This window comes from Myotis myotis, unplaced genomic scaffold (assembly GCF_014108235.1).
Source record: "Myotis myotis isolate mMyoMyo1 unplaced genomic scaffold, mMyoMyo1.p scaffold_m19_p_1, whole genome shotgun sequence".
Taxonomy (NCBI): Eukaryota; Metazoa; Chordata; class Mammalia; order Chiroptera; family Vespertilionidae; genus Myotis; species Myotis myotis.
Genome location: NW_023416313.1, coordinates 206,027,782 through 206,042,409, shown reverse-complemented (window position 1 = coordinate 206,042,409; position 14,628 = coordinate 206,027,782). Strand labels below are relative to the sequence as shown.

Here is a 14,628-nt window from a genome sequence, read left to right as displayed (position 1 = left end):
ACTCCCTACTGGGGATGTGCCCGCAACCAAGGTACATGCCCTTGGCTGGAATCGAACCAGGGACCATTGAGTCCGCAGGCCGATGCTCTATCCACTGAGCCAAACCAGCTAGGGTGAAAAATAAATTTTTAAAGAAAATAAAAACATCTTCCTTTTTTAAAAATATATATATTTTATTGATTTTTTTATAGAGAGGGAGGGAGAGGGATAGAGAGAAACATCGATCAGCTGCCTTCTGCACACCCCCTACTGAGGATGTGCCTGCAATCAAGGTACATGCCCTTGACTGGAATCGAACCTAGGACCCTTCAGTCTGCAGGCTGACGTTCTATCCACTGAGCCAAACCCGTTAGGACAAAACATCTTCCTTTTGGAAGAAAATTAAGTTCATCAAGATATAAGTTATTATTATTATTATTATTATTATTATTATTTGTAAAGTCTGGATGTAGATAAGTAGTCCTAGGTAGGTAGGTTATGAGGTATGTTCTGTTATTCTGCAGTATTTTAGCATTTTGTCTTCATTAGCATCTGATTCTTCAGCCACATCTATATTCCAGGCCATAGGCAGAGGGAAGGAAAAGTGGAGGGAAAGCAATTTCTTTCTTAGAGGATGTAATCCAGCATTGGTATCCATCACCATGTTCACTTCCTGTTGGCCAGAACTTCATACCATGGCTACTTCTAGCTACAACAGAGACTGGGAATTAAGCTTGTAGTTGGGTGGCCATGTACCCAGCTGAAACAGATTTGGTTACTAAAGGGAAGATAGGGAGAATCTATACAGGGGGCAGTTAATGGTCTCTGCCACAGTATGGGATGAGAAGTTCTAACTAGAGTTATTTTTTCAAATAGTCAGTTTTCCTAAAGTCTTGTATTAAATAATTGAATACTTCCCTTTTTGTTTGTGATTGTTCTTGCCATGAAAGAGTTAGTCTTGTTTAATGATTATGAGCATTTTCTCTGTAGTTGGACACTGTCTAAATTAATGTTATGAGCATGTTCTCTGTAGTTAGACACTTTAAATTTTGATTTGTGGTCTGCTGTTGCCCTTTTTTAAATATTAGCTCTTTTTTGGGGGGGGTGGGGGGGGATTGTCTTCATGTGTATTAATGATAATCAGAGAAGTACTTGGTTATAGCAGGCAGTTAGATTCTGATGTCCATTTATATATATAAAAAGCCAGTGTAGCCGAAACCGGTTTGGCTCAGTGGATAGAGCGTCGGCCTGCGGACTGAAAGGTCCCGGGTTCGATTCCGGTCAAGGGCATGTACCTGGGTTGCGAGCACATCCCCAGTAGGAGATGTGCAGGAGGCGGCTGATCGATGTTTCTCTCTCATCGATGTTTCTAACTCTCTATCTCTCTCCCTTCCTCTCTGTAAAAAATCAATAAAATATATATTTAAAAAAAAAAAAAAAAAAAAGAAGCCAGTGTAACGCCAGAATGACCAAACGACCGGTCGCTCCTGACCACTAGGGTGTAGACACTCAATGCAGTCGCTGTGAGGTGCATTGACCACCTCTCAGTCCCTTCCCCCAGCCCGCAGGCTCCCATTGCTGGATGGCAAATGGGAACCACGGGAACAGGGCTGGGTGGCAGCAGAGAGGGACTGGGGACTGGACTCGCGGGGCACCCGCAATGTCGCTGAGGGTTGCAGGGCAGCGGCAGCGTCACAGAGCGTTTCAGGGCAATGGACATGGCCCTGATCACAGGCCTAGGGACCCTACGCACACACGATTTTGTGTGCTGGGCCTCTAGTTATATATAATGAAGTACCTACTAATAATTTTGAACCAGGCATCCCTTATCCTAGAGAAGATAGTAAACAGTGTCCCAAATATACAACATTGACCAGGTTGGGAACCATTTGAAAAAAAAATGACTGAGCCCTAAAAGTTTCAGGCAATGTTAACATATAAATACACAGTGTCGTAGCTGGTTTAGCTCAGTGGATAGAGCATTGGCCTCCAGACCAAAGGGTCCCGGGTTCAATTCTGGCCAAGGGCACGTACCTCATTAGGCTCCTCCCCAAGCCTGGGCCCTGGTCGGGGCTTGTGCAGGAGGCAATCAATTGATGTGTTTCTCTCAATTGATATTTCTCTGTCTTTCCCTCTCTCCCTCTCTCTATAAAAATCAATGGGAAAATATCCTTAGGTGAGGATAACAAAACAAAAACAAAAACACCCAGTAAGGGTAGAAAAGAAGTTCTAAGAGATTTTAATATAGAATCAGTATCAGATTTCTTTCAGTTGATAACAGCAGAAACTGACTCTTGCTAAACAAAAAGGTGATTTATTTCAAGGATGATAGATACGCAAAAAACCAAACAAACCAAAAAACAGAATGGGGAGGAATTGATGAACAACTAAGTCTCAGGAAGTCACAAGAGCAAGAAATGGCACAGCGATTGGGACCTTAGTGGCAGGAGTTTATGGACCTTTTCCTCCGGGATGTTGGTGCAGTGTCTTCAGACTCTTTCCCCATTAAAATTTCCAATCCCATGAGAGGGTGTGTTGGGTTTATTTTGGCTTACCCTTTGTCAGTCAGTTATGACCTAGGAAATACAGTCATATTGCACAGATGGGACCACCAGGGGGACCATCCCTGTGTATCAGGGCATATTTCCAAAGAAGGAAAATTGGTGTCAACCGGGTTGTCTCTCCAACTGGTGTTTTTTACAAACCTCTGTGGAGTGTGTGGAGGGCTGAGTGGAGGGCATGGTGCTATAGGTAGGCCCAGAACACATTAGAGGCAGATGATAGCGCTAATGGATGCAGAATTTGCAGCAGAGCTGCACTGGTACTCACTTCCTAACTATTATATTGTTTGTTATACCATGAGGCTTACCTAGGGGTAGGAAAGTGCTACAGAGGAGATCTGGGTGGCAAGTGAAAGTGGTCGCACCCATGCACAGTGCACAGGATGCCACTGCACTTAAATGTCCCCCAGTGCACATATACTTTGAGGCCTCCATTTTGGGGTCAATGGGAAAATAGTAAGTCAAAATACGAATTTGTTTACAGATAGCTTTGGAAGAACTTTTTCTTTTTTAATATTTTTATTGATTTCAGAGAAGCATGGAGAAGGAGAAAGCATAGAAACATCAGTGATGAGAGAGAATCACCGATCGGCTGCCTCCTGCACACCCCCTGTTGGGGATTGAGCCCGCAACCCTGTCATGTGCCCTGACCAGGAATTGAACCGTGACCTCCTAGTTCATAGGTTGATGCTCAACCACTGAGCATACCAGCTGGGCAATTTTGGAGCACTTTTCAGTGCATTCTATATGAGATACTTATTGACAAAATTAGGGAATTTATCCTGTTTGCAAGAAAAAAAAGTGTGTCCCTACTTTTCAAAATTTGCCTGCTCAAAAACGAAGACTCTTCTGAAAATATATGTTCAGAACATGGAATAGCTTGTGTGACAAGCACAAAGCTCCTAACTATTTTCTCTAGTATGTATGGTATGCAGTAGGGAGAGATTAAAACATTGCAGTAAAATTCCAAGAAAAGACCATTTCAGCAAAACTTCTTCTAAGGGATAGCAGGCTATACCACTGGGAATGAATAGGGTTTATTTACTGGAAAATGCATAGTAACAGCCCTTTGATTGTTGAAGAATAATGGATATTTCATATTGAACACTTAACTTTTTTTATATAATGTTCCAAATTGTCCACCAGGTGGGCAGTGTCTGTGGTGATGGGGCAAGCTCAGTCATCCTACTGCCACATTCAGCAGGAATGTTTATTTGCTTTAAACAAAGATGCTTATGTGGTTTTTGTATTCATATCAGAAATTTACGCTGTTTCCCAATAATTACATCCTCATTGTTGTATAATTACATAGTTACTCTGTGTACTTTCATGGGATTCTTTATATATTTCAGAGAGGAAGGGAGAAAGAGGCTAGAAACATCAATGATGAGAGAGAATCATTGATAGGCTGCCTCCTGCACGCACCCTGCCCCCCACCTCCCCTCACCTCCATGGGGATTGAGCCTGCAACTTGGTCGTGTGCCCCTGACCAGAATCAAACCCAGGACCTTTCAGTCCTCAGGCCAATGCTCCATCCACTGAGCCAAACCAGCTAGGGCCTCTCATAGGATTCTTGAAACCTCTGCTCAGGATCATTCAGGCCAAGTCAGTGTACAGTGTAATCAAAACATTTCTTTTTCTTTTCTCAAACTAAGAGACAGAATGCAACACATGATCCAGGACTTACTTTTTTCCTATTAGCTTTTTATTTTAAAAATTTCATTTATTGATTTTTGAGAGGAGGAGAGAGGGAAGGAGGGGGAGAGACAGAGAGAGAGAATGAGAGAGACTAAAACTTGTTCCACCCATCCATTCACTGGTTGACTCCTGTATGTGGCTCGACCTGGTGTATGGGGATGACACTGCAATCCACTGAGCTACCCAGCCAGGGTGATCCAGGACTTTCTTTTGTTGTAAAGGACATCATTAGGACAATTGACAAAATTTGAATTAAGAATGTGGACTAGTTATTAATATTCTATCAATTTTCTTTTTTTTCCCTGTAAATTCCATTTATTTGGCAAATCTATCAATTTTCTGATGTTGATAATTGTTCTGTAGTTATGTAAGAGAATGTGTTGAAGACATACACACTGAAGTATTAAAAGGTACTGGTATATGCCCTAACCGGTTTGGCTCAGTGGATAGAGCGTCGGCCTGTGGACTGAAGGGTCCCAGGTTCGATTCCGATCAAGGGCATGTACCTGTTGCAGGCACATCCCCAATAGGGGGTGTGCAGGAGGCAGCTGATCGATGTTTCTCTTTCTCTCATCGATGTTTCTAACTCTCTATCCCTCTCCCTTCCTCTCTGTAAAAAAATGAATAAAATTTATATATTTTTTAAAAGGTACTAGTATATTTACACAAGGGAATACCATGTGGCTGTAAAAAAGAAGGATCTCTTACTCTTTGAGACAGCATGGAGGGATCTGGAGAGTATTATGCTAAGTGAAATAAGCCAGTCAGAGTAAGACATAATCTCACTTATATGTGGAATTTAATGAACAAAATAAACTGACAAACAAAATATATCCTGAAACATTGAAGCATGCAACAGACTGACATATTTCAGAGGAGGCGGGTGGGAAAAGTTTAACCAAAGAACTTATATGCATATATGCATAACCCATGGAGATAGACAATAATATGCCGAATGCCTGGGGAGTGGGGCGGGAGTGGGATGGAGGGGGTCAAGGGGGGGAAAAAGGGGGCACATCTATAATACTTTCAACAATAAAGATAAATTTTAAAAAATAAATAAGCCATTGCTGGTGTTGTTCAGTGGTTAGAGTGTTGGCCTGCACACCAGAAGGTCTTGGGTTCAATTCCCTGGTCAGGGCGACTGCAGGAGACAGCCAGTCAATGTATCTCTCTTGTGTCAGTGTTTCCCTGTCTGTCTCTCTCTCCCTCCCTCCCAGTCTCGCTGAAAAAAACAATGTAAAAGATATCCTCAGGTAAGGATTAACCGAAAATAAAAAATAAATAAATGGTAAAGGTACATACCCTGGCTGGTGCTGTTCAATGGTTAGAGTATCCGCCTGCTCACCGGAGGGTCTTGGGTTCAATTCCCTGTCAAGGGCATCTGCCTGGCTTGCAGGTTTGATCCTCTCCCCATGTTGGGCTGGGGTGGGTGCGGGAGGCAACCAATCCATGTGCCTCTTCCACATTGATGTTTCTCTCTTGTCTCTCCCCCTCCCCCGCCCTTCCATTCTCTTTCGAAAAAACAATGGAAAAAATATCCTCACTCCCTGGGTGAGGATTAAAAATAATAATAATAAAATAGTAAAAGGTAAAGGCACATTATAACTGCAACTGACTCACAAATGGTTCGTGAAGAAAATTCTTCATCATTCTCTTTACACATGTGCTCATGCACAAACATGGTTATTTTTTCCTAAACCAATTGGGAGTACATTGTATGCATTTGTTTGTTTGTTTTTTATTAAATCTTTATTGTTCAGATTATTACATTTGTTCCTCTTTTTTTTTCCCCCATAACTCCCCTCCTTCCAGTTCCCACCCCACCCTCCGCCCTCACTCCCCGCCCTCACTCCTCACCCACTATCCTCATCCATAGGTGCACAATTTTTGTCCAGTCTCTTCCCGCATCTCCCACACCCCTTTCCCCCCCAAGAATAGTGAGTCCATTCCCTTTCTATGTCCCTGATTCTATTATAATCACCAGTTCATTCTGTTCATCAGATTATTTATTCACTTGATTCTTAGATTCACTTGTTGATAGATGCATATTTGTTGTTCATAATTTGTATCTTTACCTTTTTCTTCTTCTTCCTCTTCTTAAAGTATACCTTTCAGCATTTCATATAATACTGGTTTGGTGGTGATGAACTCCTTTAGCTTTTTCTTATCTGTGAAGCTCTTTATCTGACCTTCAATTCTGAATGATAGCTTTGCTGGATAAAGTAATCTTGGTTGTAGGTTCTTGGTATTCATCACTTTGAATATTTCTTGCCACTCCCTTCTGGCCTGCAAAGTTTCTGTTGAGAAATCAGCTGACAGTCATATGGGTACTCCCTTGTAGGTAACTGAGTTTCTTTCTCTTGCTGCTTTTAAGAGTCTCTCTTTGTCTTTTGCTCTTGGCATTTTAATTATGATGTGTCTTGGTGTGGTCCTCTTTGGATTCCTTTTATTTTGGGTTCTCTGCTCTTCCTGGACTTGTAAGTCTATTTCTTTCACCAGGTGGGGGAAGTTTTCTGTCATGATTTCTTCAAATAGGTTTTCAATATCTTGCTCTCTCTCATCTTCTGGCACCCCTATAATTCTGATGTTGGTACGCTTGAAGCTGTCCCAGAGGCTCCTTACACTATCTTCGTATTTTTGGATTCTTTTTTCATTTTGCTTTTCTGGTTGGGTGTTTTTTGCTTCTTCACATTTCAAATCTTTGACTTGATTCTTGCGCTCCTCTGGTCTGCTGTTGGGAGTCTGTATAATATACTTTATTTCAGTCAGTGTATGCTTAATTTCTAGTTGGTTCTTTATCACAACATCGAGGGTCTCATTAGATTTCTTGTAGATCTCATTAAGTTTATCAGCAGTTTCTAGAAAATTATTATTATTATTATTTTTATTTTATTGCTTAAAGTACTACAAAGGGTATTACATATGTGTCCATTTCCCCCCCCCCCCCCGCCCTAGACAGTCCCCTAGCCTCCCCTATCCCCCAGTGTCTTATGTCCATTGGTTATGCTTATATGCATGCATACAAGTCCTTTGGTTGATCTCTTTCCCCCCCCACCTCCTGCCCCCCAACCCTCCCCGGCCTTCCCGCTGCAGTTTGACAATCTGTTTGAGGCAGCTCTGCCTCTGTATCTATTATTGTTCAAAAGTTTATAATGGTCTCTATTATCCATGAATGAGTGAGATCATGTGGTATTTTTCCTTCATTGACTGGCTTATTTCACTTAGCATAATGCTCTCCAGTTCCATCCATGCTGTTGCAAATGGTAAGAGTTCCTTCCTTTTTAGAGCAGCATAGTATTCCATCGTGTAGATGTACCACAGTTTTCTAATCCATTCAGCAGTTTCTAGAAAATTATTGAAAGACCTTAAAAGTGTGGTTCTGAATTCTATATCCTCCATCAACATTTGTGTCCTGTTTCTTTGTCTCCGCGCTTTTTATGCTTTCTTGGTGCACCCCCTAGTGGTCTTTGTGCGCAGTCTTGTTGTAGTTAAGCCTTGATTGTTGTAGGTAATACTGGGGGTGATTTGACCTCCAGGCCAACTGGCTGTGAGAATCAGCTGTGTCTGCAGTGGGAGAACTTTTGTCCTCTAGGGAGGTGCTAATCTAGCCCTTGCCTGAGGCTATCTGGCAAATGGCTCTGTGCAGAGCTTGGGCAGGGCGGGTCGCACGGGATCAACAGGGCGGGCGGAGGGAGCAGTTATGGCTGCTCTCAGTCTCGTCCCCAGAGGCTCTGCTTCTCAGAGTCCCAGCAACTGCTGCAAACCTCGGAGAGAAAGCTGCCCTCGAGTTCCTACCAATGCCAGACAGTCCCGCTTCTCCCGTTTGAGTCTGGGTCCCTAGAGATTCGCCCAGAACTGGAGCTCAGAGCCTGAGACTCCCTCCCGATTGAAACAGACAACCGCGTCTTCGGCCGCCAGCCCACTCCGTGTGCACCTCCGCACCTTTGTATTTTCCGCACTGCGTCTCCTCTGAGTCTCGGTATGCTGTTCTTTTTCCTTCTAGTTGAAGAATTTCCCCTCAGCCAGCCTTCCTGTGGTTCTGGGTGATGTCTGTTCCGTCTCTTAGTTGTATTTTTGAAGTGGTTGTGCGAGGCAGCAATCTCCGGTGTTTACCTATGCCGCCGTCTTGGTTCCTCTGTATGCATTTGTTTACCTGTCTTTCTTCAGGCTGCCAGAACCAAAATACCATAGACTGGGTGGCTTAAACAACAGCCATTTATTTCTTCTGATTCTGGAGGCCAGGAAGTCCAAGAATCAAGACTTGATTCTTGGTGAGGGTCCTCTTCTTGGCTTGTAGAGCTCCTTTTATATCGAGCTCACATGGCCTTTCCTCAGTGGAGATCTGTGCTTATTCTTCTTATGAGGGCTTTAATCATATTATGACATAATTTGAACCTAATCTAAACCTAATTATCTCCCAAGGGCCTCACCTTCAAATATCATCACATTTGGTGGAGGAGACACAAATATTCATCCTATAACATTTTGCCCATGGGTTACCCCAAATCATGTCCTTCTTGCATGCAAAATAGATTAATTAATTTCATCCTAACAGCACCAAAAGTATTAACTCATTCCAGCATCATCTCAAGTCTAAAATCCAAAGCCTCATCTAAATATCGTCTAAATCTGATATGAATGAGACTCAAGATAATTAATGCTGCGACAGATTTCCTGTCCAGCTGTGAACCTGTGAAACATACAAGTTACGTGCTTCCAAAATACTATGGTCGGACAGGCAGCAGGTAGGCATTTTTGTTCCAAAAAGGAGAAATTAGAGGAGAAAAAAGGAGTCACAGCTTCCAGCAAGTCCAAAATTTAGCAAGGTAAATTTCATGAGATCTTAAGGCTCAAGAATAACCCTTTTAGGTTCAGTGGTCAATGCTCTGCCCTCTGGCCCTATTGGAGTATGGAGGTCATGTGTTTTCCCTGGCCTTCCCAATCCCCCATGCTCCAGGCTGTCACTCTTGAGCCTCTGAACTGTTGAATCTGAGGCAATTCCTCCTAGAAGGAGATGATCTCTGAATCACCTTTGCAACCATTGTTTTGTTGTTGTTAATCCTTACCCGAGGATATTTTTACCATTGACTTTTTTTAGAGAGTGGAAGGGAGGGAGAGGGAAGAGAGAGACATTGATGTGAGAGAGACAAAGTAATCGGTTGCCTCCCCTACGTACCCGACTGGGGCAGGGGATCAAATCAATCAGCCCGGTATGTGCCCCTGACCCCTGACCCCTGACTGGGAATGGAACCCATGACCCTTTTGTGCATGGGTCGACACTCTAACCATTGAGTAACACTGGCCAGGGCTGGAGTCATTATTTCCTTTTCTTGAAAATAGTGCACATTCACAGCCAAAATAGCTCTATGGTCCAGTGCTATAGGACCTAAGAATTCCTAGCAACCCCTTACCTGTAGCACTTGGTATGGAGCATCGGACAGTTCCACAAGGCTTGTTTTCAGATATACAACAGTCTTCTGCTCTCTTATACCATTTTCTTCATCTTCAGAGGTAACTAATTTATATTTTAGCAGATTCTTTTGAAGTTTGCCTCCATAATCTAACATGCTTATATTACTGCTTCTTGCCTTTTCAGTATTGGACACTAGTCATTGACATCACTATTAGAGGAGGATTCTTTTTGGAAAGACTGTGGCAAGAAGTTTAGTGTGACTGAAAGGATAATTGAGTGCAGGGAGGGTATTGCAGTAGCTCACTGAAGGAAGAGGTATTGAGCTTTTGTTTTTAAATTGAGGAGTAACATACATTTAGTTAAGTGCATAAAATGTGCTAGCTGTACAACTCCATGATTTCTTACCTGTATGTATACTGTGTCTCCAATGCCTCCCTCAAGATGTAGGACATTCCCAGTCTCTTTAAAATTCCCTGGTGCCCCACAAGAAAATTTTGAATTAAGGCATGAAAATTCATTACTAGTTCTAGGTGAAAGCCAGAAGATAAGGTGGAGCTAAAGATGACTCCAAACTTGGGAGACTGGGTTGACTGGATGGTGATTCTGTCGACTAGGTAGGTAATATAGGAGGAGAGGAGGGTCAGGTTTGAATTGAGGGAGGAGTTAATATGGTGAGATGTTGATTTGGGCACATCTAAGTGGAGCTAGATAGGAGGCAGGTGGAAATGTAAATTTAGAGTTTTGCGGGGTGGGGGGTTTGGGGATTGAAATGTAGATTTGCACTTACTTATCAGCATGTCAAGTCCTTTCGAGATCTTAACAAGTAGATGAGAATTCTCTAGAGCAGTGGTTCTCAGCCTTCCTAATGCTGCGACCCTTTAATACAGTTCTTCATGTTGTGGTGACCCCCAACTATAAAATTATTTTCGTTGCTACTTCATAACTGTAATTTTGCTACTGTTATGAATTGTAATGTAAATATCTGATGTGCAGGAGGTTTTTTCATTGTTACAAATTGAACATAAAGCATAGTTGATTAATCACAAAAACAATATGTAATTATATATGTGTTTTCCGATGGTCTTCGGTGACCCCTGTGAAAGGGTCGTTGGACCCGCAAAGGGGTCGCGACCCACAGGTTGAGAACTGCTGCCCTAGAGAGTCTGTAGACTGAGCTGACCTAAAGTTAGGATGAGAAGTGTATGTTGCTTTTATTAACTTCGTTTTAGTCCAAATAGTGAATAAAATCAGTGAGAAAATTGAGTTTAAACATTTAAAAAATAAAACGATAAACAAAAATTCAATAATATAGAGTCTTAGAAATAAAAAGTAAATTGGTTCAGAGGGTTATAAGTAGGAAGTATGCTTCCTTCCCCCATTCCTCTCCCCATTCCAGTTTCTTGTATCTCCTTCCAGATGATTTTAGTGCATATTAAGTTTATGGTTTTATCTTTTGATTATACGTCACCCCATTATTGCTTTGGTTGGGAGTGTCTTTCCAGTGACTTAAAAGTATGGTTGGTAGCTTATAGGCATGTGACCAAAATGGAAGCTAGCAATCTACCAGATACAGAGTTCAAAACACTGGTTATAGGGATGCTCAATGAACTTAGGGGAAGAGTAGATGAACTCAGAGAGAACTTACAGAGAGAAACCATAAACAACAACAATCAGAAATGAAAGATATAATAACTGAAATGAAGACGACTTAGATGGACTCAGCAGCAGATTCAGTGACGCAGAAGAGTGACCTGTGTTTTTGACTGAGGCCACATTCCAAAAGTTCTTTCAGAGTTGAATCTCAATTCCTTCAAATGCATTTCATTTTAAAAGGGGCTGCGATAGAATCACATAGTATTTAAAAGCAAACTAATGGTTTAACTTCCTCCTTCCTAGACAGTGCAACCATCTGTTTACATTTACTTAGTCCTGCTGGTTTGGGTGTATCTCAAATCCAGGTGGATATCTTTTAAAGAGATAGCCACAGCATTCCTGACATATAAATCTGCCACACATATTTTAGACTTAGGCGCTCTGAAAATTGCCTCACATTTTACTTTTTTGTTCAATTGAGAGAAAATAGTTGAAACAATTTTAGAGTTCAGAAGAGTTGGGTATTGGTATGACAATATTTTTAAATGTAGTTTTTTAAAGAGATGATCAGAATGTTATTTTTCTTGTGTTTTGATTGCTTTTGATTTTGTTTTGTTTAGCTTATTAGCTTATGTGTTATATTGTTAATTTTAAAATAATTTTCTATCTTCAGATAATGGCTCATTGCTAGCTATTCTCTTCTAAACATATTACAACCTTACTTCTGCATAAAAACTTTAAGTATTAAATATTGACACAATCTCTTGGAGAAGAGATTGATGAAGACTTAAACCAGTTTTACGAATAGTTTTCCTAAGTTCTTTGGGCAGTCAAATTGAATCAGAACCAATAGATCCCATGTATTATGCCTATCTGAATGTCTTTTCTTTGTCAAATACAGCTATTTTTTCCCAAACTGTTCTAACTTGCAGCATTCAAGTAACTTTCTCAAACTAACATTATCAGGATACAATATTCTAAACCATATTTAGCCCAGGGGTATGCATATATTAATTTCTGTAGTTTTGTAAATTTTTATTAATTTGTTCTTATTAGTTTACATCGGATATCTGATCAGGTTGCCTGAGAGGGCAAAAATCTTTTCTTCCTTTGGGACTTTTTATAACTCTAGCTCAGAGCTCACTTGAAAAATATGCTCCTGCCTGGTGGTGTGCTTCAGTGATTGATCTTCGACCTATGAACCAGGAGGTCAGGGCTCGATTCTTGGTCAGGGCACATACCCAGGTTGTGAGCTTGATCCCCAGTGTGGGGTGTGCAGGAGGCAGCTGATCAATGAATCTCTCTCATCATTGATATCTCTCTCTCTCTCTCTCTCTCTCTCTCTCTCTCTCTCTCTCTTTCTCTCTCCCTCTCCCCCTCCCCCTCCCACTCCCTTTCCTCCCTCTCTGAAATTAAAAAAAAATGCTCCTGGTAAATTCTGATTGACTGTCCTCACTGTTCTCAGTTGTTTCAAGTAAGATTAACATTAACACACAAAATACTCTAGTGGGCCCTGGCCAGGTAGCTCAGTTGGTTAGAGCCTCATTCCGATTCACCAAGGTTGCAGGTTCAGTCTCTGGTCAGGTCACATACAAGAAGCAACCAGTAAATGCATAAATAAGCAGAACAACAAATCAATGGTTTTTTCTCTCTTTCCAAAATCAATAAATTTTTAGAAAATGCTTTGTGGATTTTTTCTGTAAAATAAGATTTCCATTAAAATTGACCAAAAAGGCTCTAACTGGTTTGGCTCAGTGGATAGAGCATCGTCCTGTGGACTGAAGGGTCCCAGATTCGATTCTGGTCAAGAGCATGTACCTGGGTTGCAGGCACATCCCCAGTAGGGGATGTGCAGGAGGCAGATGATCAATGTTTCTCTCTCATTGATGTTTCTAACTCTCTATCCCTCTCCCTTCATCTCTGTAAAAAAATCAATAAAAAATATATATATTTTAAAAATTGACCAAAAAGTAAAAAGCTTTAGGTTATGATATCAAAAGTATGGTGGTTTGGTATCTGTATATTAAAACTCAGGTACCCCAAAGAATGTATGAAGCCAGGGATAATCTTGCAGCATTTAAATGGACACTTAGATGGAGGGGCAGAATGATTTCATTCACAGTTACTGATTGCTGTATGCCTTGCATTGGATTTCACTTTCTCCTTTTATACAATGCTGAATCACTCACAAAAGTAAGCATTGTGTGTGTTTTCACAGGGGCCTAATGTTGATGTTTGGAATACTGTGATTGAGTGGCTTTAAGGACATAGAGCAGTAAAACATTTACAAATATTTTATTCTAAAACTGAATTTACTTTTGATCACTTTATTTATTAGCTAATACACTATTTTTCAGGATAGGCTTTCTCTGTTGATTTATATTTCTGTGTGCTTTTTTATTTTTTTCAATTATGGTTTACATTCAATGTTATTTTGTATTAGTTTTAGGTATAGTGGTTAGACAGTCACATACTTTACAAAGTGTTCCCCCCGATATTTCTTGTTTTCTTTATTAGAACAAAGGAAATTATGTATTCTCCAACCATAGTATTTTAGGATCTATTTCATGAAATCAAATAATGAGAGAAAAGAGTCAGGCATTGTTCTTAGGCAGTCCCTCTCCCTCTGTTTTTTTGTTTGCTGTTCATCTGAATTATGTGTAACTTAACTTCTGTTGAAAAATAATGATGCCCTATTTAGATCTTAGTGGGTTTTTTAAACTATAACTTAGGGAATTCCAAAGGTATAGTTATACAGATCTGTGAAGACTACTTAGATTTTTAAGTAGAAATCTTCCTTAGTGTTATTGAAGTAAACATTTTAAATCTCTCTTTCAGGTCCATCATGTTACACAAAATGGAGGACTGTATAAAAAACCGTTTAACGAAGCTTTTGAAGAAACACCAATGCTGGTTGCTGTGCTTACTTATGTGGGGTATGGTGTACTCACCCTCTTTGGATACCTTCGAGATTTCTTGAGGTATTGGAGAATTGAAAAGTGTCACTATGCAACAGAAAGAGAAGAACAAAAGGTAATTGTTAGAGAATCTTTAATTCTGTGAATGGAAGCCTTTTATAGAAATCTTGGTATTTTCTTTTTTTTAATTTTTTTTTATTGATTTCAGAGAGGAAGGGAGAGGGAGAGAGAGATAGAAATATCAATGATGAGAGAGAATCAGTGATCAGCTGCCTCCTGCACATCCCCTACTGGGGATCGAGCCCACAACCCACGTATGTGCCCTTGACTGGAATCGAACCCAGGACCCTTCAGTCCACAGGCTGGTTGCTCTGTCCACTGAGCCAAACCAGCTAGGACAAAATCTTGGTATTTTCACTCAGTTTTTTCTTTAGATATTTTGGTACACATTAAAATAAAAATA

The 14,628-nt window shown here is 40.8% G+C and overlaps 1 protein-coding gene across 8 annotated transcripts in view; it reads left to right on the top strand.

Annotated features, from left to right (window-relative positions):
- The window catches only part of SPTLC2 (serine palmitoyltransferase long chain base subunit 2), a 92,437-nt gene that overhangs the window by 14,375 nt on the left and 63,434 nt on the right, over window positions 1-14,628 (top strand). For 7 of the 8 annotated variants that reach the window (XR_004968339.1, XM_036314199.1, XM_036314170.1 and 4 more), the window contains exon 2: window positions 14,086-14,280. Coding sequence is in view for 7 of the 8 variants with exons in the window: in XM_036314199.1 (XP_036170092.1) it covers window positions 14,086-14,280 (195 nt within the window). In the remaining variant the exon portion in view is untranslated. Of the gene's footprint in view, window positions 1-10,144; window positions 10,269-14,085; window positions 14,281-14,628 lie in introns of those variants that run through there. The other variant, XM_036314221.1, reaches the window with a different exon arrangement.